At 36.0% G+C, this 25,189-nt stretch overlaps 1 protein-coding gene across 1 annotated transcript in view; it reads right to left on the reverse strand.

The window, feature by feature from the left end:
* LOC113933182 (BEN domain-containing protein 5) overlaps positions 1-25,189 on the reverse strand; it is a 1,542,215-nt gene that overhangs the window by 752,565 nt on the left and 764,461 nt on the right. Inside the window, exon 4 of the mRNA XM_035727241.1 lies at positions 4,573-4,667. Within this exon, the coding sequence (XP_035583134.1) occupies positions 4,573-4,667 (95 nt within the window). The remainder of the gene's footprint in view (positions 1-4,572; positions 4,668-25,189) is intronic.

The following is a 25,189-nucleotide window of genomic DNA, read 5'->3' on the forward strand; positions in this document are numbered from 1 at the left end:
ATCCACCCACTTGTTTTCATCACTACTGTTACCAGTCCAATCCATCATCAGCTGTAGCCTAAGGTATTGCAAAAAAACCTCCAAACAATGCCCTCCTTCCAAGATATTCACTATTAAGCATTAAGACTGATCTTTCTAAACTGCCATTCTGATCATGCCCTGCTTAATTTCTTCAGTTTCTTTATAGTGCCTTCAGAATCAAGTCCAGCTCTTTACCTTGGCTTACAAAGCTCATCTCAATCTCACTCCTACCTACCTCTCTAGTCACCTTCTCTTTAGAATTTCATGTTCCAATCACATTGCCTTTTCTCATAAAAAATGTAATGTTCTTTCTCATCCCTTTGTTTTCAAACACATTTTATTACTTCACACATATCCCTACTTACTATGATCTCATCTGTTCATCTTTCAGTTCTCAGCATAAGTAACACACCTAACGAAAGGTCTCTTATCCTTGAAGCAGGTTAAGTCTTAAATGCTGAATAGTTTCCACTGCATGCTGAATTCTCCCCGTTGTCACAGTTATCACAAGTTACTATATTTGCATGTTTGACACCTAGCCCAGTAGACTATGAGGTTTATGATAAAAGTAATGATATCTCTCCCTATTATTTTGTTCTGATACCTTGCATAATTCCTGGTCTACTGTAACTACTTATAAGGATTTATTGACAGGGAGGGAAGAAGGAAGGAAGGAGAAAGGTTAGGAAGAAAAAGAGAGAGAAAGTGAAGGCATAGTTGCTCACCCAATCAGTCTTGAGTGAGTCAGGGAAAAAGGAAAGAAATGGTGAGGGAATTTACTGAATTCATAAACTATTTGAAACTTTTTAAAGTTACCCATTTCACACGTGTTTCTTATAAAACTGAAAAAACTACTTTGCATTTTATGGTGAGGAAATTGAGGCTTATAAAATAAAAGTCATAGCTCATCATGTTATATCTGCCATCTGGAATTCCATTTCCTTAATTTTGTTCATGTCCAAGTGCACCCAAAGGTTCTCCTTTACTCTCCACAGCCCTAATCATGTAATTTTCTTTCTCTTCTCTAATCCAACAGCATACTTTATTTTAGCATAATACTCTTTATTTTGTGCCTATTTCTGTTTGTTTCAACTTGTAGAAAATAAAATTTTAAAGAAATAATCCAGATCAGATTATTCATATAATCAGATTCATATTATCACCCCAAGACCTAGCACAAAGTTAATGTTCAATAAAATTGTGTTAAATGGAAGCCATTTTTGAGATTTAGTCTAATCTCCTCAATCTACTATAATGGACAAGTCAATCAGAAAAGTTATTTCAGATCTACCAAAGGCCAAACAGCAGCATGCAAGTCCCTGCTTCTTTGTGTCCCCTTCTTCCACCTTCCCCGTGCATAGAATATGGGAGGAATAGTAAACTTGAGAGTCCTGAGGTCTCTAACTAATGCTACCACTTACTGTTTGTACAAATATCCTAGACTTAGCTTCTGCTTAAGTAAGAATATAGATTTTGGCTGTCTTGTAATGCCAGTTCCCTGCAGTGCCTATCACAAAACAATTTCAACCTTGGACAATATTAAAAAATATTAATGAATTGCTGCTGCATAAACTTGAGCCTTAACAACCAACACTTCTTAAGAAGTCTAATATGAAAACAGAAGTAGAGTGAACTAAAATAGGCAGAAAATTTCTGAATATTTTAGCTTCTCCGTTTTGGCGCTAGGTATTCTGACTTTATCTCCTCAAGGCAGAACAATCTTGAGTAGCCATATATTTGGACAATGGCTTTTTAGTTGCTTTTTTGTTCATCAGCTTTCTACAACTAGTTGATTACCAAACCTATGCTAAGGCCTGAAGGCATCTTTACTTGGCATCAGTTATGGGCCCCTATACTAGAGGTGAAGAAGAATGTTTTATTTCACCTTGGAATGGTGAAAGTGTCTTTTCCTAATCTGGTACATATTTCATCCAGGAAATTTAGAATATTTTTTATTTGTCATGAGGTAAGAATTTTTCCAAGGCCTGTTTGGAATATTAAAGGAAGTGAAATCCCTAGATAAGAAAGGTATCAGAAACTTCTTTTGTTTGGTTGCCTTGGATTTGGAGAAAACTGGAATTAGGAAAACACTAGAGTAGATATCCTAATACTGGAATCTACAATGTATTTCTCAGTTTTGAGTCAGGCTGTTGTCTAGAATCCTAAATTATAATGGGCTCTTCAGGGCCAATAAAATCGAATAATTTGAGAGCCAAACAGTCATGCACAATTTTTGTGTTGCCCTGAGAACATTTAGAATGACTACTGGATGACAGGTCCTGGTACGGGTAACTGACACAAGAAAGAGAAGAAAGTCCTAAACAGAAAACACCAAAGGGACAGAAAGAATCCTTAGAACAAACCAATAGCAAGGAGTATAACAATTATGGCATGTACAGATCGGTTAATAAAATTCTAAAAAGAAAATTCCCTTTGAGGACAGATCTTTTCTGTCATATACATACTGTATCCCCAGTATCTAGAATAGTATGTGATACATTAAGATGAACAATAAAGTCCTACTAAGTAAACAATATCTCAGCCTGGCTTTAAGAAAGGGGACTATGAAGGAATGTGAGTAGCTTTGCATCCAAAGTCTGGGGTTAGCAAAGTCAAAAAGATGAGAGATGAGACATATCAACAACCTGATTTGCTCTGGTACCTCATACCTTACCAGCCTGATGAACTACAATAAACTGAATTCTGAATATTTAGGCTTTTTCAGACTATTAGAGAAGCCCCATGACTGGATAATGGCTGCTGCTGAGAGTCTGCCAATACTGGATAAGAGTACTAACTTCATCCTCAGATATTATAATATAAATGCAAGGACTCATGAACATTTTAAAATCTTGTCAAGAGCCCTGACAGAGAGGTCCCAAATGATAATCCATAAGAAACAAAGCAAAACAAAATGAAATGATTAAAGCTTAAGGATTTTAAAAGCATTAAAAAAAAAAGAGAGAGAGAAGACTCCAGCATTGAACAGTTGGGGAAAAGGGATGGTGATTATGGTTGCTGTGTAAGATCCTAACATAGAGCCTCATAAAAGAAATACAATGTTATTTTGAGGACCCTCATGATCAGATCAACAGTGATGTCCTTTTGTTGGCAAGGTTTGAAGTACACACCTACACATACACCTATTAACAGAGAGATGTGCTATATTATTATCCACTGGAATGAGTTCAGAAATTCAAAACAAAGGCCTACCCCTTGCCCAGATTCCATTGTCAAGAGGAGATCCAGGAATGGCAGTATAGTTGACTTAATGCAGCAAAGCAAAAAAAAAAACAAGCCCAGGAAGATATTTTTATCTTTTAATAAACAGTTTTCATTATCATCCAATGCCTACACTTCTACAAACCTGAGCTTCTCAACCCAGCATTTATAGAAAATTGCCAAGTATAGTTTGTAGATAAAAGCACAATTCAATATTTATGAATTGCTAGTTTTCTATAAATATAGACATTTGGAGATGATCTTCTCACTAGTCATTAAAATTTGAACAGGGATCAAAGCTAGAATAATATTAACAAATCCTTGCACTTGTATAGTGTTTTACATAATACTATTAATAATAGATGACATTTATTGAGCACTTAGCAAGTGCCAGGCACTTTACATGTAAATTCTCATAACGAATTCAGTTTAGTTCAACAAGCATTCAATTAATACCTACTGTGTGATAGATGAATAACACTGGTTTCTATCTTTAAAAACTCTCATTTTTGGTGCATTCAATCAATGTTTGTTGAAAGAATAAATGAATGGATGGATGAAAAATTAATTGGTTTGGATGGTACTGTGGGGTAATAAAAATAACACAGGCTCCTCTCAGTACCTATGGTATTGAGAAAGTATTTACCCTCTCCTAGCCTCAACTTTTTCATCTGTAATATAGGAATATTTAAGCTCTCCCTTGCAAACCTGTTGTGATAATAGTGACAGCAAATGTAAAATATGTAAAAAGAACAGGCTCTCAGTAAGTGAGAGCAGTTATCATCATCATCACTACCATAATTATTACTATTTTAAACAAGCCTATCAAACTCTCCTCACCCTCACTATAGCAATGAACAAGTATAATTTTAACATCCACAAAGCACACAACATCTATATAAAAATGCCACAAAGAAACAATCAAAGCAAGGGAAATCTACTAAACTGTAGTTCCCAATGTTTCTACCAGGTTACTATACAACATCTCTGCTCAGGCTAGGAAACAAAAATAAAACAACATAGAATCAATTTCAGTTACATTTCCAAAGATACCATGATAAAAGGCCAACAGGACAGGAAGTTCACCAAATAACAGACTGTACCTTCCCTCATAATGGAATGCTGGTCACTCCATATGTGGAACCGTGTTCCCTATTCCAACATTCTCAAAGAGCCCTACCCTCTACCTAGAACCCAGACAATAGCCATCAAGAAATTCATCTTACTCCTCTCAGTGCCAGTGAGGTTAAGCCCTAGCCATCCAGCACATTAACTTTGAGACCTGGGTCAAATTCCCAACCAGAAGTAGGCCCCGTTCTGGTCACTTACCATTTGGGTCTGCTTGTAGATTTCACCATAGGAGCCATTCCATCTCTATAAAGACTCTTGGTTTTACTGAAGTTAACAATATTGAAAATGACTCTCTGAAAAAAAAGGAAAAATTTTATCAGAAGACTATGCTATGTAAGTTGTCACTTCCTGCTAATCAGGAATGGAAATGATAAGCAAGGTTAGAGGAAGTCATATGGACTAGTTGCCAACAGTATAGTGAGAATAAATGGTGCCCATAGAAAGTCAATGTATTTGTGCCAGCTTAGCATAGTAGTCAAGAGCACAGACTCTGAAACCTGGAAGCCGGAGTTTTAATCCCACTCTACCACCCTCAAGTCATGTGACCTTGCCAAGCTACTAAACCTTTCTATGTCTCCTCATTTGAAAAATGGCAATAATAACAGTACTTAGGATTACTGATGATAATTAAATAAGGTAATAAATACACAGTGTTTGGAACCATGCTTTGTACATAGTTAACGCTACATAAATTTTAGCTATTATTAACTGTGCCCTTTCTTGAGGCTGACCTAGAATTTATATGGAAATGAATAATAGTATTATTAGAGTATTACATTTGAAGTTCAGAAAAGATAATAACTGAATGCAAAATTGAAGTTTAAAAGTTCTACAACTGTTCAGCATCCCTTTCACTAGACCTGGAGGATATATGTCCTCTTCTGCACCTCCTTTTGTTATCCTCCACTGGGGGCCAGGGGTACTGAGCTCAACCCTAATCTCAGCATCAATTTATAGAAGCATAGGCACTTGGGTAAGTCCCTTCCCTGTCTGGGGTTCACGTTTAAAATGGAGGAGTGGAGTGCTCTAGATGACTAAAATCTTTCCATGACGGTAGTATAGGGAAAAGAGATCAGTCTTTGTTTTAGTAAACAGTTTTATTATTGTACGTGGAGAGGAGAGATGGGGAAAGAGAAGAGAATTGGGGTTAAAACACACTCAATGACCACTGAAATAGTCCAAAAGAGAGAGGATGAGAACCAGAGCAAAGGCAGCAAGAGTAGTCAGAGAAATAGGAAAACTTTCAAAGGGTTACCATAGGCTAGTTTTTCTATCCATAGGCGGTGAAAGAGAGGGAAGCATCAAAATTCACATCTAATTTCATTGAGCAAATATTTATTGTGTGATGTATTATATAATATCAAGTGCCAGGAATTATATACATTTTTATAAATGCTTAAATACTCTACTATAACTATACAAAATATTACCATCTCCATTTTACAGATGTGGAAACTGAGCTCAGAGAAGTTAATTAATTTGTCCAAAGTCATGCAATGAATATATGGAGAGTTGATATTTAAATCCAGGGAACAAAAAAGATAAGTAAAACGTCCATGATCTCTACGCTTGAGTTACTCACTAAGGTTCCAGAATTTCTTAACTAAACCAAGCCTGTTTTGTAAAGTAAGGGCAAAAATAAATAAAATGGTAATTTTCTTTAACCTTTTAAAATTTTGTTTACTTAAAAGAGAAAATCAAAGCTATTTTCTCTAGCATCATATTTAGGACTAAAAAAAATGCTTTGTTCTATGAAATAAGCTCTTAAGAATAACGTGTTTTCCTTTCTGCTCAGAGACCCAGTTACTGACCCCATCACCAGGCATTTCAGTTGCAGACCTCTTTTCTGTCATTAAATTAAATCATCAAGAATGTCCAAGACTGTTCAGTTATTAATAACCTAGACCGAGGGGCACCTGGGTGGCTCAGTTGTTAAGCGTCTGCCTTCGGCTCAGGTCATGATCCCAGGGTCCTGGTATTGAACCCCGCATTGGGCTCTCTGCTCAGTAGGAAGCCTGCTTCTCCCACTCTCACTCCCCCTGCTCGTGTTCCCTCTCTTGCTGTGTCTCTCTCTGTCAAATAAATAAATAAAATCTTTAAACAACAACAACAACAACAACAAAAACCCTGGACCTGCCTGTTTTCAGTTCAATTACTTATCCCAGGGTCTTGGCTGCTGTCTGATTTAAGAAAATCCGTATCAAGGGGACAAATGGCCTTTGAACCTCACAGGGCTTCATCCCCCTTTTCTGAGATTTTCTAGGTGTCAGATCTATTTCCAGTGAACCTGGAAGCCATACTGCACTTTTAGGAACTAGATTAATGCTAAATAAAAGGGAAATCTAATACAGAAATAATGTTCATATGTGTAGCTGGAATAAAGAAATGAGAAAGTGAAATATCTATTGATCATTAATATCCTACTATCCTCTGCCCAGTAAAATTTCCCAGGTCTTTTAATATGCTATATTATTTCCTGACTTGCTAATTTTAGCCATGTTGACTGGTGTGAGGTGATATCTCATTGAGGTTTTGATTTGGATTTCCCTGATGCTGAGCAATGTTGAGCTTTTTCATTTGTCTTTTGGCCATTTGGATGTCTTCTTTGGAAAATGTCTGTTCATGTCTTCTGCCCATTTCTTGATTGGATCATTTGTTCTTTGGGTGTTGAGTTTGATAAGTTCTTTACAGATTTTGGATACTAGTCCTTGATCTGATATGTCATTCTGTCGGTTGTCTTTTGGTTTTGTGGACTGTTTCTTTTGCTGTGCAAAAGCTTTTTATCTGGATGAAGTCCAAATACTTCATTTTCGCCATTGCTTCCCTTGCCTTTGGCGATAATTCTAGGAAGAAGTTGCTGCAGCTGAGGTCGAAGTGGTTGCTGCCTGTGTTCTCCTTTAGGATTTTGTCTCATGTCTTTCAACCATTTTGAGTCTGTTTTTGTGTGTGGTGTAAGGAAATGGTCCAGTTTCATTCTTCTGCATGTGGCTGTCCAATTTTCCCAACACCATTTGTTGAAGAGACTGTCTTTTTGTCATTGGACATTCTTTCCTGCTTTGTCAAAGATGAGTTGACCATAGAGTTGAGGGTCCATTTCTGGGCTCTCTATTCTGTTCCATTGATCTATGTGTCTGTTTTTGTGCCAGTACCATACTGTCTTGATGATGACACCTTTGTAATAGAGCTTGAATTGCGGAATTGTGATGCCACCAGCTTTCCTTTTCTTTTTCAACATTCCTCTGGCTATCCGGGGTCTTTTCCGGTTCCATATAAACTTTAGGATTATTTGTTCCATTTCTTTGAAAAAAGTTGATGGTATTTTGATAGGGATTGCATTGAATGTGTAGATTGCTCTATGTAGCATAGACATCTTCACAATATTTGTTCTTCCAATCCATGAGCATGGAACGTTTTTCCATTTCTTTGTGTCTTCCTCAATCTCTTTCATGAGTATTTTATAGTTTTCTGAGTACAGATCCTTTGCCTCTTGGGTTAGATTTATTCCTAGGTATCTTATGGTTTCGGGTGCAATTATAAATGTGATCAATTCCTTAATTTCTCTTTCTTCTGTCTTGTTGGTGTATAGGAATGCCACTGATTTCTGTGCACTGATTTTATATCCTGCCACTTTACTGAATTCCTGTATGAGTTTTAGCAGTTTTGGGATGGAGTCTTTTGGGTTTTCCACATAAAGTATCATATCATCTGCAAAAAGAGAGTTTGACTACTTCTTTGACAATTTGGATGCCTTTTATTTCTTTTTGTTGTCTGATTGCTGTGGCTAGGACTTCTAGTACTATGTTGAATGGCAGTGCTGATAGTGGACATCCTGCCGTGTTCCTGACCTTAGGGGGAAAGGTCTAGGTTTTCCCCATTGAAAATGATATTCGCTGTGGGTATTTCATAGATAGCTTTTATGATATTGACGTATGTACCCTCTATCCCTATACTCTGAAGAGTTTTGATCAAGAAAGGATGCTGTACTTTGTCAAATGCTTTTTCGGCATCTATTGAGAGGACCATATGGTTCTTGTTCTTTCTTTTATTAATGTATTGTATCATATGGATTGGTTTGCGGATGTTGAACCAACCCTGCAGCCCAGGCATAAATCCCATTTGGTTGTAGTGAATAATCCTTTTAAGGTACTGTTGTATCCTATTGGCTACTATTTTGGTGAGAATTTTTGATTCCATGTTCATCAAGGATAGTGGTCTGTAATTCTCCTTTTTGATGGGGTCTTTGTCTGGTTTTGGGATCAAGGTAATGGTAGCCTCATAAAACGAGTTTGGAAGTTTTCCTTCCATTTCTATTTTTTGGAACAGTTTCAGAAGAATAGGTATTAATTCTCCTTTAAATGTTTGGTAGAATTCTCCTGGGAAGCCATCTGGCCCTGGGCTTTTGTTTGTTGGGAGATTTCCTTAGTGGTTATAGGTCTGTTCCAGGTTTTCTCTTTCTTCCTGGTTCAATTTTGGTAGTTGATACATCTCTAGGAATGCACCCATTTCTTCTAGGTTATCTAATTTGCTAGCATAGAGTTGCTCATAATATGTTCTTATAATTAATTGTATTTCTTTGGTGTTGGTTGTGATCTCTCCTCTTTCATTCACGATTTTATTTATTTGGTCATTTTTCTTTTCTTTTTGATACGTCTGGCCAGGGCGTTATCAATCTTATTAATTCTTTCAAAGAACCAGCTCCTAGTTTTGTTGATCTGTTCTACTGTTCTTTTGGTTTCTATTTCATTGATTTCTGTTCTGATCTTTATGATTTCTCTTCTCCTGCTGGGTGTAGGCTTTATTTGCTGTTCTTTCTCCAGCTCCTTTAGGTGTAGGGTTAGGTTGTGTATTTGAGACCTTTCTTCTTTCTTGAGAAAGGCTTGTATTTCTATATACTTTCCTCTTAGGACCGTCTTTGCTGCATCCCAAAGATTTTGAACAGTTGTGTTTTCATTTTCATTGGTTTCCATGAATTTTTTTAATTCTTCTTTAATTTCCTGGTTGACCCATTCATTCTTTAGCAGAACGGTCTTTAGCCTCCATGTATTTGAGTTCTTTCTGACTTTCCTCTTGTGACTGAGTTCTAGTTTCAAAGCATTGTGGTCTGAAAATATGCAGAGAATGATTCCAATCTTTTGGTACCATTTGAGACCTGATTTGTGACCTAGGATGGGATCAATTCTGGAGAATGTTCCATGGGCACTAGAGAAGAACGTGTATTCTATTGCTTTGGGATGGAATGTTCTGAATATATCTGTGAACTCCATTTGGTCCAGTGTGTCATTTAAAGTCTTTATTTCCTTGTTGATCTTTTGTTTAGATGATCTATCCATTTCAGTGAGGGGGTTGTTAAAGTCCCCTACTATTATTGTATCGTTGTCCATGTGTTTCTTTGCTTTTGTTATTAATTGCCTTATAAAATTGGCCTTTCCCATTTTAAGGACACAGACATTTACAGTTGTTAGATCTTCTTTTTGGATAGACCCTTTATGTATGATATAGTGTCCTTCCTCATCTCTTATTATAGTCTTTGATTTAAAATCTAACTTGTCTGATATACAGATTGCCACCCCAGCTTTCTTTTGGTGTCCATTAGCATGGTAAATTATTTTCCACCCCCTCACTTTCAATCTGGAGGTGTCTTTGCGTCTAAAGTGAGTCTCTTGCAGGCAGCATATCAATGGGTCTTGTTTTTTTTATCCAATCTGATACCCTGTGTCTTTTGATTGGGTCATTTAGCCCATTTACATTCAGGGTAGCTATTGAAAAATATAAATTTAGTGCCACTGTATTGCCTGTAAGATGACTGTTATGGTATATTGTCTGTGTTCCTTTCTGGTCTATGTTACTTTTAGGCTCTCTCTTTTGCTTAGAGGACCCCTCTTAATATTTCTTGTAGGGCTGGTTTCATGTTTGCAAATTCCTTTAGTTTTTGTTTGTCCTGGAAACTTTTTATCTCTCCTTCTATTTTCAGTGACAGCCTAGCTGGATATAGTATTCTTGGCTGCATATTTTTCTCATTTACTGCTCTGAATATACCATGCCAGTCCTATCTGGCCTTCCAGGTCTCTGTAGATAGGTCTGTTGCCAATCCAATGTTTCTTCCATTGTAGGTTACAGATCTCTTGTCCCGAGCTGCTTTCAAGATTTTCTCTTTGTCTCTGAGACTCATAAGTTTTACCTTAGATGTCGGGGTGCTGACCTATTTTTATTGATTTTGAGGGGGGTTCTCTGTGCCTCCTGGATTTTGATGCCTGTTTCTATCCCCAAAATAGGGAAGTTCTCTGCTCTAATTTGCTCCAATATACCTTCTGTCCCTCTCTCTCTTTCTTCTTCTTCTGGGATCCCAATTATTCTAATATTGTTTCATCTTATGGTATCACTTCTCTCTAGAATTCTGCCCTTCTGTTCCAGTAGTTGTTTATCTCTCTTTTTCTCAGCTTCTTTATTTTCCATCATTTAGTCTTCTATATCACCAATTCTCTCTTCTGCCCCATTTATCCTAACAGTTAGAACCTCCATTTTTTATTGCATCTCATTAATAGTCTTTTTGATTTTGACTTGGTAAGATTTTAGTTCTTTTATTTCTCCAGAAAGGGTTTCTCTAATATCTTCCATGCTTTTTTCAAATCCAGCTAGTGTCTTTAAAATTATCATTCTGAACTCTAGTTCTGACATCTTACTAATGTCCGTATTGATTAGGTCCCTGGTAGTACGTACTGCCTCTTGTTCTTTTTTTTGAGGTGATTTTTTTCATCTTGTCATTTTGTCCAGAGGAGAATAGATGAATGAGAGAACAAAATGCTAACAGGGTAACAATTATCCCATAAAAATATACACTAAACCAATCAAAAGAGACTTGAAACTGGGGGAAAAGAAAGGAAAGAAAGAAAAAAGTAAAAACAGAAAAAAAAAGAAAAAAAGAACATGATCAAATATGATCAGGCTGATGAATAGATCAGTACCACACACTAGATTTTGGGCACATTTTGGTGTGTTAGAAGAAACTGCCTCCCAAAATTTTAAAGAAAGAAAAACTTATACATTGTCAAAAATAAAGGTAAATATGATGAAGGGATGGAATATGAATGTAAAGATGAAAAACAGAAAAGATTTTATAAAAGGAATTGATAAGATAAGAAGTTGGTTGTAAAAAGAAAGAAGAGAAATTTGAAAAAAAAGAAAAGAAAAGGGAGTGAATGTGATCAGGCAGGAGAGTAGAACAAAGCCATACACTAGAGATTTAGGGTATATTTTGGTCTGTGAGAAGAAACTGTATCCCAAAATTTTAAAGAGAGAACAACTTATATATATAACAAAAATAAGGTTAACTAATATAAAGGGATAGAATATGACTCTAAAAATGAAAATAAAAAAGATTTTTAAAAAAGGGATTGATAAGATTTTGGTTGAGAAAGGGAAAAAGAAAAATTAAAAAAAAAAGAAAATTAAAAAAATTAAACTTTGAAAGACTAAAGAATCAGGGGGGAAAAAGCCATGAATTCTATGTGCAGTATTCCCCTAGTTCTGGCGTTCTGCCGTACTCATTGATCCGTAAACATGGTCTTGGCTGGCTGTTCTTACTGATTCTCTGGGGGAGGGGTTTGTTGCAGTGGTTTTCAAATGTCTTTGCGGGAGGCGGAATTGCCCCGCCCTTGCCGGGGGCCAGGCTAAGTAATTTGCTCCGGTTTGCTCTCAGTAGCTTTTGTTCCCTGCAAGCTTTCCATACAGATTTGGAGGACAAGAGTGAAAATGGCAGCCTCCCAATCTCCACCCTGGAGGAGCCGAGAACTCAGGGCCCCACTCCTCGAGTGAGCCCCCAGAGAAAAGCAGTCAATCACTCCTGTCTCCCTGGTCTCTGCCCTCATTCTGTGCTCACCCGGCCAGTGATCGAGCGTTTCTATCTCTGGCACATGACCCCCGTTTGGAGTCTCCAAACCTAGCAGATTCCTACAGTGAGCTTCCGTGCCGCTCCTCCTGGGTGAGGAAGGCAAGTCTCCCCAGATCTGCTACTTGTTGTGTCCCTCTGAAAAGCAGTGGCCTGAGTGTGCCACAGATCATGGTTTATGGTAACCCCGAGCTGAGAGCCCACTCCTCGACTCTGTCTTTGCAGCCGGCTTCCCCGCTCTGACACCTAGGAGATCTGCTGCATGCAGGCACCCTTGTCTTTCTGTGACCCCGAGGATCCCAGTGAGTGTTCCACCCCCTGCTTAGCCACTAGAGCGACATCCCTCAGTGGAGCAGACTTCTAAAAGTTCTGATTTTGTGCTCTGCTGCCCTATCACTTGCCAGTAGTGGCTGACAGAGGCTCCCTCCCCCGCCATCTATCTTCCCGAATATTACCTCAGATTCACTTCTCCGCATATCCTACCTTCCAGAAAGTGGTCGCTTTTCTGTTCAGAGAGTTGCTGCTATTCTTTTCTTCGATCTCCTGTTTAGTTCATAGGTGTTCAGCATGGTTTGATCCCTATGTAGCTGAATTCCTGGAACCAGATGAAATTTAGGTCTCCTACTCCTCCACCATCTTGCTCCTCCCCCTTCTCAATGTGGTTTTGATTTGAATTTCTCTGATGGCTAATGATGTTGAACTTTTTTTTATACGTCTGTTAGCCATTCGTATTTCTTCTTTGGAGAAGTGTCTGTTCATGTCTTCTGCCCATTTCTTGACTTGATTATTTGTTTTTGGGGGGTGTTGAATTTGAGAAGTTCTTTATAGATCTTGAATACCAGCCCTTTATCTGTAGTGTCATTTGCAAATATCTTCTCCCATTCTGTATGTTGTCTCTTTGTTTTGTTGACTGTTTCCTTTGCTGTGCAGAAGCTTTTTATCTTGATGAAGTCCCAAAGTTCATTTTTGATTTTGTTTCCCTTGCCTTTGTATACCTGTTTTGAAAGAAGTTGCTGTAACCCATGTCAAAAAGGTTATTGCCTATTTTCTCCTCTAGGATTTTGATGGATTCTTGTCTCACATTGAGGTCTTTATCCATTTTGAGTTTATCTTTGTGTATGGTGTTAAGAATGGTCGAGTTTCATTCTTCTGTATATAGCTGTCCAATTTTCCCAGGACCATTTATTGAAGAGACTGTCTTTTTTCCATTGCATATTTTTTTTCCTGCTTTGTTGAAGATTAGTTGACCATAGAGCTGAGGGTCCATATCTGGGCTCTCTATTCTGTTCCATTGATCTATGTGTCTGTTTTTGTGCCAGGACCATGCTGTTTTGGTGATCACAGCTTTGTAATATAGCTTGAAATCAGACAACATGATGCCCCCAGCTTTGTTTTTCTTTTTCAACATTTCCTTGGTGATTCGGGGTCTTTTCTGGTTCTGTACAAATTTTAGGTTTGTTCCCAGCATTTTGAAAAATGCCATTGTTATTTTGATCTGGATGGTGTTGAAAGTATAGACTGCTCTGGGCAGCAAAGACATTTTAACAATGCTTATTCTTCTGATCCATGAATATTTTTCCATCTTTTTGTGTCTTCTTCAATTTCCTTCATAAGTGTGCTGTAGTTTCTAGAGTATAGATCCTTTACCTCTTTGGTTAGGTTTATTTCAAGGTATCTTAAGATTTTTGGTGCTATTGTAAATGGAATTGATTCCCTAATTTCTCTTTCTAGGGTTACACTGTTAGTGTTTAGGAAAGCAACTGATTACTGTGCATTGATTTTGTATCCTGCCACATTACTGAATTGCTGTAGGAGTTCTAGTAATTAGGGGTGTAGTCTTTTGGGTTTTCCACATAAAGTATCATATCATCTGCAAAGAGAGAGAGTTTGACTCCACATGGTTCTCTCAATTGATGCAGAAAAAAGCATTTTACGAAATACAGCATACTTTCCTGATTAAAACTGTTCAGAGTGTAGGGATAGAGGGAAAATTCCTCAATTTCATAAAAACCATCTATGAAAATCCCACAGCGAATATCATCCTCAATGGGGAAAAGCTGAGAGCCTTTCCCTTAAGATCAGGAACACGACAAGGATGTCCACTCTCTCCACTATTGTTCAACATACTACTGAAAGTCCTAGCAACAGCAATCAGACAACAAAAAGAAATAACACGTATTCAAATTGGCAAAGAAGTAGTCAAACTTGATAACTTTTAAAAACTACTGATGCTTGGGCCTCAATTCCAATCATACACTCTGATATCTGATGCATTATCTCATTTATTTTGAGGATAATGAATTTTTTGAGACATGGACTATTTATTATCCCTTATTTATGGATAAGGCAAGTAATTTTGAGATTAAGTAAATTAAAATCATATAACTGATAAGTAGAACAGTTAGAATTTGAACCAAGTCTATTGACTCAAAAGTAATAAAGTCATGAACATTCTAGACAGATATGTCTGAACAGAAACCCAGTTCCTCACTAGTTCTGTGAGCTTGGGCAAGGTAATTTTTTCTATTGATTATTTGTATCCAAAATTGGGATGATAACAGTATCTTGACAAACTTTTATAAGAAACTGTGAGATTGTATAAGTAAGTTACCCAGCACATTGTACCTACCTCATAAGAGGTACTCAGTATTTATCAAGCCTTCCTCCTTATCTTCAATAAAATAGGAAATTTTTGTTCATTACAACTTCTTCCTTTCTTCCTTTTATTCCTTTTTCTTTCTTCTTTAGATTAAAATTTTTAATCTAGGCTTCTTGCTTTAGCAATATGGTGCTCTAGATCACAGCTTTGTAAATAGTGACCTGCAGCACACCGGTAGGCTGAGGGTGGATATAGATCTCAAGCAGCCATATGTGAGGCCTGGAGTTCTGTCCATTCTGACCAAGCAGTTCATGGTGCTCTGGAAGAGTGCAAGCTTCATTCTAGGTGTAAGCCATGGAAAGATCCAGTGTGGCTGAGGGTATAGTGAAGAGCCTGAATGCTGGCTAGATAGTAGACTTGATTCTCTGACTGTATATATCTGATACTTTTGTCTAATCATGAGTAAGTTTCCCATTTAAGGTTGTCCAAGCTATTCCCAGGGACTATTCTAAATAGGCATGTGCATGCTGTAAATTAAGGGGTCATCACAATTTTAAAATATTTCATTATCTAAAAACATTTTATTAAAAGTTTGATTAGATTTGAAAGCTATTTGATTTTCACGTGAAACTTCAACATTGCAATTATGAGTGAAAGGAATGGGAGAGCTGTTCAATGACTTAAATATAATTTCATACAGTTTAAATATTTGAACAATTTTTAAATTTTTTATCCTTTTATTGTGTGAACAGTTTCTCATTGATGGTGACTATTAAGATTTTGAAGAGGTTGTCACTGAAAAGTCTTGATTAGGAATCGCATGTATCCATTACAGAAATAAAAACCTCATATAAAAATGATATGTTCCCAGATACAAACTGAAGAGTTTCAATTAAAAATTTGAAGATTGATTGATTGATTGATTTTTAACATTTTAGAGAGAAAGGAAGAGAGTTTTATTCAAACCCAAGTCAGGATAGCTGCCTGGGATAATACACAATCTTCACAGAGAAGGGAGTACTCCAGGGAAGGAACATTTGGGGCAGGGTTATATATTTGTTTTGTTTTGTTTAACATACAGAATTACACATCATGATGAGGAAGAACATTCCAGAAAGTTAGACTTTTTCTTATATTTTTAGTATGTGCAAATCGGTACTTTGACTTTGACTTTAATCTTATGGGAGCCAAAGAGATTCTTTTGTCTTTCTTTCTCTTCTTTCTTTCTTTTTCTTTCTTTCTTTCTTTCATTTACTTCATTTAATTTTTTTTATTATGTTCAGTTAGCCAACATATATTACATCATTAGTTTTTGATGTAGTGTCCAACAATTCATTAGTTTTGTATAACATTTAGTTCTTATCACAACACATGCCCTCCTTAATACCCATCACTGGGCTACCCCAGCCCCCCAGCCCCCTCCCTTTTGCAACTCTCAGTTTGTTTCCTGGAGTCCAGAGTCTCTCATGGTTTGTCTAAATAAACTAAGCATTTGATTTCCTCTTTATAATTTATGTTTTATTTTTAAATTATGTGTTAATTTTTTTGACTAAACTTCATATGGTTATCCAAGAAATGTTCCCCAGTTACCCTAACATTCTGTACAATATCATCTTCTCTGTGTGAATTAATATTATTTTCTCTGTGTACCTATGCATGAAAAAAGTTGGACAATACTGCCATAGATAATCTTTTGCAAAGTACTAGAAACCACAGGAATATTCAGGAACATTTTTTTTTTAAGATTTTATTTATTTATTTGACAGAGAGAGACAGCACATACAGGAGGAGCAGCACGCAGAGGAAGAGGGAGAAGCAGGATCCCCACTGAGCAGGGAGCCCGACGCGGGGCTCGATCCCAGGACCCTGGGATCATGACTTGAGCTGAAGGCAGCTGCTTAACCAGCTAAGCCACCCAGGCACCCCGGGAACATTCTTTACGTAAAGAGTTCCTAATAAATAGAAATCCACAGATGCCAGAAAAATACAGAGGTGTAGAAAGCAGGTTATCGGTCTTGGTATCTAGGAATTTACATTTTAATACTCATACAAGGATAGCAAATGAGGCCTTAAATCTGCATGAGCCAGGATGTTTGGAATGAGATGCCTCCATAAATCTAGTACTCTCAAAACGATATAGTATGAATAGAACTATGTTCTAGAAAGAAATCACTCACAAGCAGTGGGATATGACAAAGAAGCATGCCTAACTCTTTCTGGGTTTGGGGTAGAAAAAATAATTTTTAAAAATGGGCCAGAACATTTTTGGGTTTGGTTTGAATTTATATTACAACTTGGACTTAAGAACCCAGGTCAAATATTTAAAATAAATTTAGTTACAGGCAGATATCCCTGGAGCTATCCCTATATCCCTAGTAAAAATAATGAAAAGTTTTTTTAAATGCACACATCTGCAGCCCAAGAACACAGAATTCCCATAAACAAAGTCCTGTGGAGGTTAAGATTTCACATGTATTTATAAAACATATAAGGAAATAATCCACACTAAAAGTGAGAATCAACCAAAAAATAAATAACTGAATTTGGCCACAAAGAATTTTAAGTCATAAAACTATCTGGTCAACTATAAATAAAGTATATTTTTGCAATGACTAAAAAATTAAAATAACATTTCAAACAGATGAAAACAGAACAAAACACAGTAAAAAATTAAAGACCAGAAATATTCTCTAAAAAATTAAACAGAGCTTCTAGAAATATATTTTTTACACCAACTGATCTTAAAATTCAGTAGACAGATTAAAATGCAGCATAGATGACATTTCCAAAACTCAACACAGTGAATTAACAAAATATGGCAAAAGGATAGAGAGGAAAAAACAAAAATCTACCTTAGACATGAGTTATAGAGAGATAAAAGAAACTGGGAGAGGCAAAAATCTCAAAAGAAAATGCTATTCAGATTTAAGAGTCACAAGTCAATCCAAAGCAGGATTAAAAAAAAATCTAGATATAGACACATCATAGTGAAACTGCATAATACAAAGGGCATGCTTTCAAAGCAAATCAGAGAAAACATAAATTACCTACAAAGACACAGAAATTAGACTTAAGCAGACTTAACACCAGCAATGTGAGAGACCTGAAAATAATGTACTTACTATTACCCAAGAATGAAGGTAAAATAAGTTTTCAGACAAACAAAGGTAAGAAGTATAGCAGTTTTAGAAAACCCTCAGTGAAGGAGGTACTTACTAAAGGACGAACTTCAAAGAAAGAAACTGAACACCAAAGGTAAGAGTGGCAAGAAACAACAGTGAGCAGAGTAACAGGTAAATCTAAATAAGAATTGACTGCACAAAATGATTATTATGAAATAATAAATTTAAGAAGTGCTAATAAGCTTGCACCAAAACACTGATCAACAATAACAGATGTGTTTGAAACTGGGGTAAAGTGGAGGGAGGCAAAATCAGAGTTAAAGTATGGTAAGTTCTTTGTATGTTTCCAAAGGAGGACAGGGATACTAAATAACTTAAGACATTGCTATCAAATAAGCATGTGGCAGTTTAAGAGTAGTCACTATAATTATAGAAACAGGAGTTATAAATTTCGAATGAGTAAAAAGAAAAAGAGAATAAAGAAAACATAAAAATATAATAGAAGATGTGACAGGATGGGAGGATTAAAAGCAAAGAAAAAGCAATGTATATGGAAAACCCAAAATAAGATAGTAAAAATAATTCCAAATATCAGTAATCACAAAAATTGGAAATTGATTAATTTACATGTTTAAAAAATTTCTCAAACTGATTAGGAAAAAAAAATCCACATTTACCATCTTTCCCAGGTAATGACTAAAATGTTAACACCTAAATGTAAAGATATTTACATAGTAACGTAAAGATAATTTAAATGTAAAAGGATACATTTTTAAGGTTTAATAATATTCCATTGCATGTATATACCATATTTTGTTTATCCAGTAATCCAATGAGGGACATTTGGGTTGCTTCCACCTCTTCACTATTGTGAATAATGTTACTATGGACATGGTATTTATTTTTAATTCTGGTTGTATTCAACACAAGTCACAAAGTTCCTGAAAATTTGACAATCAACCGTTGAAAGCTGGTATCAGCTGACTTCAGCACACCACTACCTGGAACCAATGAATGGGGATACACATAAACCTTCCCTTGAAGGTTTTAAAACTGAGAAAATTTGGGATGATTTAAAGCATGCTTGGGAGCTAAGATGGTGGTGTAGTAGGAGGACTCTGGGCTTACCTCATCCCTCAAACACAACTAGGTAACTATCAAAGCATTCTGAATACTCAGGAAAATCGACCTGATGACTGAAAGAACAAACTGCACAACTAGAGGGAGAGAAGGAGAGAAAAGGCTGCTTCAAGGAAGGTAGGAAGTGCAGAGATGTAGTATGGGGTGCTGTGGAGGGGAGGGAGCCCTGGTTGTGGAGAAAGGGAAGAGAGAGGGAAGGGAACAGGGATAAGCACAAGAAGAAAACAAATGGTGTTGGGAAAACTGGACAGCAACATGCAGAAGAATGAAACTGGACCACTTTCTTACACCATACACAAAAATAAATTCAAAATGGATGAAAGTCCTAAATGTGAGACAGGATGGGAGGATAAAAAGCAAAGAAAAAGCACTGTATATGGAAAACCCAAAATAAGATAGTAAAAATAATTCCAAATATCAGTAATCACAAAAATTGGAAAATGATTAATTTACATGTTTCAAAAATTTCATCAAAACCATCAAAATCCTAGAGGAGAACACAGGCAGTAACCTTTTGACGTCAGCCATAGCAACCTCTTACTAGATATGTCTCCTGAAGCAAAGAAAACAAAAGCAAAAATAAACTATCGGGACTACAGCAAAACAAAAATCTTCTGCACAGCATAGGAAACAATCAACAAAACTAAAAGGCAACCTATGGAGGGGAGAAGATATTTGCAAATATCTGATAAAGGGTTAGTATCCAAAATCTATAAAGATCTTACAAATTCAACACCCAAAAAACAAATAACCCAGTTAAGCAATGGGCAGAAGACATAAATAGACATTTTTCCAAAGAAGATATACAGATGGCTAACAGACACTTGAAAAGTTGCAAATCACTCATCATCAGGGAAACACAAAATCAAAACTACAATGAGATATCACCCCACACCAGTCATAATGGCTACAATTAGCATCACAGGAAACAACACGTGTTGGCTGGCAAGGATGAGGAGAAAGGGTAACTTTCTTACACTGTTGGTGGGAATACAAACTGGTGCAGCCACTGTGGAAAACAGTATGGCAGTTCCTCAAAAAGTTAAAAAATAGAACTACCCTATTGCACTACTAGCTATTTACCCAAAGGATACAAAAATATTGATTCAAAGGGATGCACCCTAATGTTTATAGCAACATTATTAACAATAACCAAACTATAGAAAGACCCATCTGTCCATTGAATGGTGAATGGATAAAGAAGATATATATGTATATATATATATATGTATATATATATACATACACTATATATGTAATATATATATGGAGGAATATATCATATTTAAAAATTAAAGATTCATTATTAGAAACAATGTAATTTACTAAAATCCCAGCAGACGGGTGTGTGTGTGCTCGCATGTGAGCATAAAAATTCATAAGCTGATTTAAAAAATTCTATGGGAATACAGAGGGCAAAAAATACCAGACAGTCTTATTACATAATAAGACTTACTATGGAGTTATGAAAATTAAAACAATATGACTTACATTGCTATAGATCTATAGAAACAGACCCATGGAACACAACAGAGAGCCTAGAAACAGATGCTATATTTATATCAAAGATTACATTGTTCATCAGATTGGAAAACTGAATTAACAACGAATGATGCTAGACCAACGGGTCACCCATATGGAAAACAAATCACATTAGATTCCAGCCTCATACCAAATACAAAAATAAATTCCAAATGGATTAAGGAATAAAAGGTATGCAGATTACTTTATGGACTAAGGGTATATAAGGCCTTTTTTAAACAAAGCACCAGACACTTAAGTCATGAAGGAAAACATAGATATATTTCACTGCTTTAGAAAAAAGTTATATCAAAATATACAGTAAACAAATGAAAAAACAAGCCAGTGATTAAAGAAGGTATATGTAACACCTATAATGGAAAAGGATTACTACACCAACTTATAAAGAACTCCTATAAATAAAAATATGAAAGAACAACAATCCAATAGAAAATAGGCCCAAGATATAACCAGACAAATTACAGAAGAAGAAATGAAAGGTCTATAAATATATGAAAAGATTATAACCTCACTGGTAATCAAGAAAATAAAATTAAGAAAATAATTAAATACATTTCTCAACCATCAGCAAATTTAGTAAATCTAAAAATACTAAGTATTGGTAATTATGTATAAAATAGTGATTTTGAACATTGCTGGTCAGGATGTAAAATAGAATAGCCTTGTTAGAGAAGAACTTGACAAGAGGTAAAGAAAGATGACTATTATATATAATCCAGCAATTCTACTTCTGAGTGTTCTCCTGAGACAAATTTTGCACATTGCATAAGGAGATATATACAAGGATGTTCACTGTAGCACTGTTCATTTATAATAGCCAAACAAGCAGCGAAAACCACTTAACTCAGAATTAGAATGGATAAATTGTGGTTCATTAATATAATAGACTGTTCAGCATTTAAAATGAATAAACTAGAGTGACATTCATCAACACAAATGCCCAGAACTGTTTAGTGACAAAGGCACACATTAAAACACAAAACAATAGTATATTTTGATGTACTATATACATGTAAAATAAAAGTACAAAATCATACATGGGAACAATACCCATTAATTTCATGCCTATTGTTGCTTTTGGGAGAAAGGAAGAGGGAAGGAGAGGTGTTTAACTGTACCTATAATGTTATATTTATCAAAATCAATAAAAGAAAGCAAAATCTAAAGAATGACAAATGTTCATATCTGCTTAATCTTAGTGGTGGATCCTGGAGTCTTTTTGTATTATTTTATGTATAGTAGAAAATTTACTGAATTTAAAAGTTTAAATACTTTAAATACCTTTAATTCATTAGAAATTGTAGTGTAAAATACAAAGAACCATCACATTTTTTTCCCAGATGGTTAACAAGTTCTTCTAACATCTTACTGAATAAGTTATCCTTCTTAATTTCAAATGTCACTTTTTCTGTATAAATTTTTATATGCTTGGGTTTATGTCTGAACTTCCATTTCTCTTTCACTGATTTGTGTGTTTATTCTAGTGACAACCAGCCATTGTTTTTGATAACTGTAGTTTTATGATATGTTACAACTATATTAGGGCAAATCTCTAGTTAATGTTCTTCTTTTGTTATTTTTTATGGCATCACACCTGTGAACTTTTTTGTCTCTAATTGGTTATTTTATTTCACAATTCATTTTGTTCATGCTTTCTCACATTTTTTAAATGCTGTATTTCACAATTCCGTGAAATCTTTCTTTATGCTTTTCCTTCTTTTGTTGGTTATTTGTGAATCATTTGTCCTAGTTTTATTCTACTAATGGTTATATTTAAATTAAAAAATGAATTGGAATCCTTAAGTTAGGCATGAGTAGTTTATATATGAGTGATGTCAGTAACTCCTTTTGAGACAACCACTTGTTACTAACTTATTCTGATAATATCCAGAGATATATAACACAATGGGAGAAAGCTGCTTGGAGTATGTCTGTGTTCCAGTCCATGTGTCCCCATGTAGCCAGGTTATTGTGACTTGGGTTGAACTGCACAGGAGTTCAGGGTGAATTTGCCGAGGTGTCACAACATATCAAATATTATATAGGTAATATGGCACTGAGTTGGGAATAAAATATATGTCTCTATTTTTTCAAACAATCAGCTACTTTCCTTCATAGTTCCTATTTTTATATTGCCTACTCTGAACCAAATCTGATTCCCAGCATTGTGGAAAGAAATGTTGGGAGTTCCACACCTACTAGTCCCTGTATATCTTTGACCATGTTTTATTATGTTTCTGAGCCTTGTTTGCCTCATCTACAAAGAGGAAACTCATACCTAGCTGATGAGAGTTGTTGTTGGGGTTAAATATAATTGCCAAGACAATATGATTGGGAAGCAATAAAAGACTATACACGTGTGTATGTATCCGTACATGTATATATACATTTGTACACACACACATGTATATTCATCTACACATATATGTGTGGGGGTGTATATATGATTAAGTTAAGCCTCCTGCCTCCTTACCACCCAACTTCCTGAAAGAATGCCAGGAAATCCTGGACCTGATATATCAAAAGCATGGAGTCTGGCATATAGATAATCACTATGTGAAAAATGAATCTTTATCTATTGTAAGCTGATGTTGAGGAGTCACAAGGAACCAACAAAGTTTGTTAATCAGCTGCACCTCTGTCTTGTTAACTGGAAATTGTCAAAATCTTCACACAGATAGTGCAGTCTGATAGAGATAATAAAGAAATGGCTTACTGGTTGTACATTAAAAAATTCTTCCTCCTCACTGTAAGCTTGAGAAGGCAGCCAAAAGAAGTAGAAGGGGAATGGAGCAAAATATTCTTATCAAGGGAAGTTTAGCATATCAAACAAAGACATTAGCAACATGACAAGAAAAATAAGATCTTTCAGGGAGACTCTCTTATCCCCATAACTCAGAATAAATATCCAACAATATACAGATAAAAAATGCCTCTCTTTTCCTTAATCTGACAGGATTTCCTACAGAGAGTTTTGTTCTCAATTTCATTCATTCATTCATTCAAGAAATATTTATTTAATTATTTCATTTAATAAAATTATAGAACTTTTAATCTGCTATGTGATTGGATTATAGGAATAAATAAAACTTGGCCCTTAGCCCTTAGGGAACTACTTACTGAGGGAAATTAACATGTAACACACACACATGAATAAAATGCTGAGGTGGTGTCTGTAGCCAGCCTAGTAGAAAGAAAGCTGAAACTTTATTGATGAATAAAGACTGGTTGGGCAGGAAGGAAAGCATGGAAGGCATTCCAGAGTCAGAGGAAGCAATGAGAATAAAGGTTGAGTGTTTTGTGGAATTATAAGATGTTTCCTGTGGCTGGAGCAAAAAATTCTGGGGCTGGGTGGGGTAAGAGATGAGACTGTGACATTAAAAGGTATCCAAGACATTAAGAAATTTTAACTTTTATAAAAACAGTATGAACGGGCTATTGAAGAGTTTTAAGTGTAGGTGTGAAAGGTTCAGACCTATGTTTTAGAAAGAGCAACACAAAATTGACTTCCTGTTCTCCTCCCAAGGTGATGGAAAGTCAGGGAGAGTGAATAGAGCACCAACTGCCTGGATGGCCCCAATCTTAAGCCAACCTACAATGTGTCAAGAGAGTGAATCACTACATTTACCCACTCCATGTTTCCCCTGCTCAGAGGTACTGAAAAGTTAATAGGACAGGTGGGGCAATAGGTGTATAGTGTATACACACATTTGATTTATTAAATGAGCTACTCATCAGGCATAAGAAAAAGCCAAAGGTTTTTGCTTGTTTGTTTATTTTTTCAGAGTCTCTGAAATTCTCAAACCTCTATGGAGAGGTTTCCATACTTAGGTAAAACAAAAATCTCCTCCTTTTTTTATTCATTCAGTACCTCCCTTGAGATGGATTTACCACCCCTGGGTGGTCCCACAGGGCTAACCACTTCTGGTCTCTGTTAGGATTATACTCTACTTGTTTGTATGGGAATGATTTCAATCTTGGGTCACCTTATTTATTTATTTATTTTATTATGTTCAGTTACCTTATTTAATGTTGGCACAACCTTTCCTTGATGAGATATTTAATGCTTGTCTATTTTCTTACAAATGTGGTAGATTGACTGCAAAATTTTTCACAATTTGTCTTTCCACCCTGTATCCATCTCTATACTATGATTTTGCTGCTTCTTTATCAAAAGGTGAGCCTCTTAAATCTGGATTGACCTTGGCCTTAGGAACTGGTAGAATGAGCCAAGACTTCAAGAAGTCTTGTGTAGTTCCATATTCTCTCTTGAAATCCTACCACCAGTAGTTGATCAACTCCAGGGTAGGCTTACAGAGGATGAGAGACCACACTGTACAGAGACCATTTGTTCTAGCTGAAGCTAGAACAGCCTACAGCCAGCTGATTTGGAAAAATATGAAAGAACCCAATCAAACTCAGCAGATTATCTACCTAATCCAGAGCTGACCACCAATACAGAAGAACCACACAGCTGACCCACGGACTCTTGAGTAGTAATAAATGCTTATTGTTTTAAACCACTGA

Source organism: Zalophus californianus, chromosome 4 (genome assembly GCF_009762305.2).
Source record: "Zalophus californianus isolate mZalCal1 chromosome 4, mZalCal1.pri.v2, whole genome shotgun sequence".
Classification (NCBI taxonomy): domain Eukaryota; kingdom Metazoa; phylum Chordata; class Mammalia; order Carnivora; family Otariidae; genus Zalophus; species Zalophus californianus.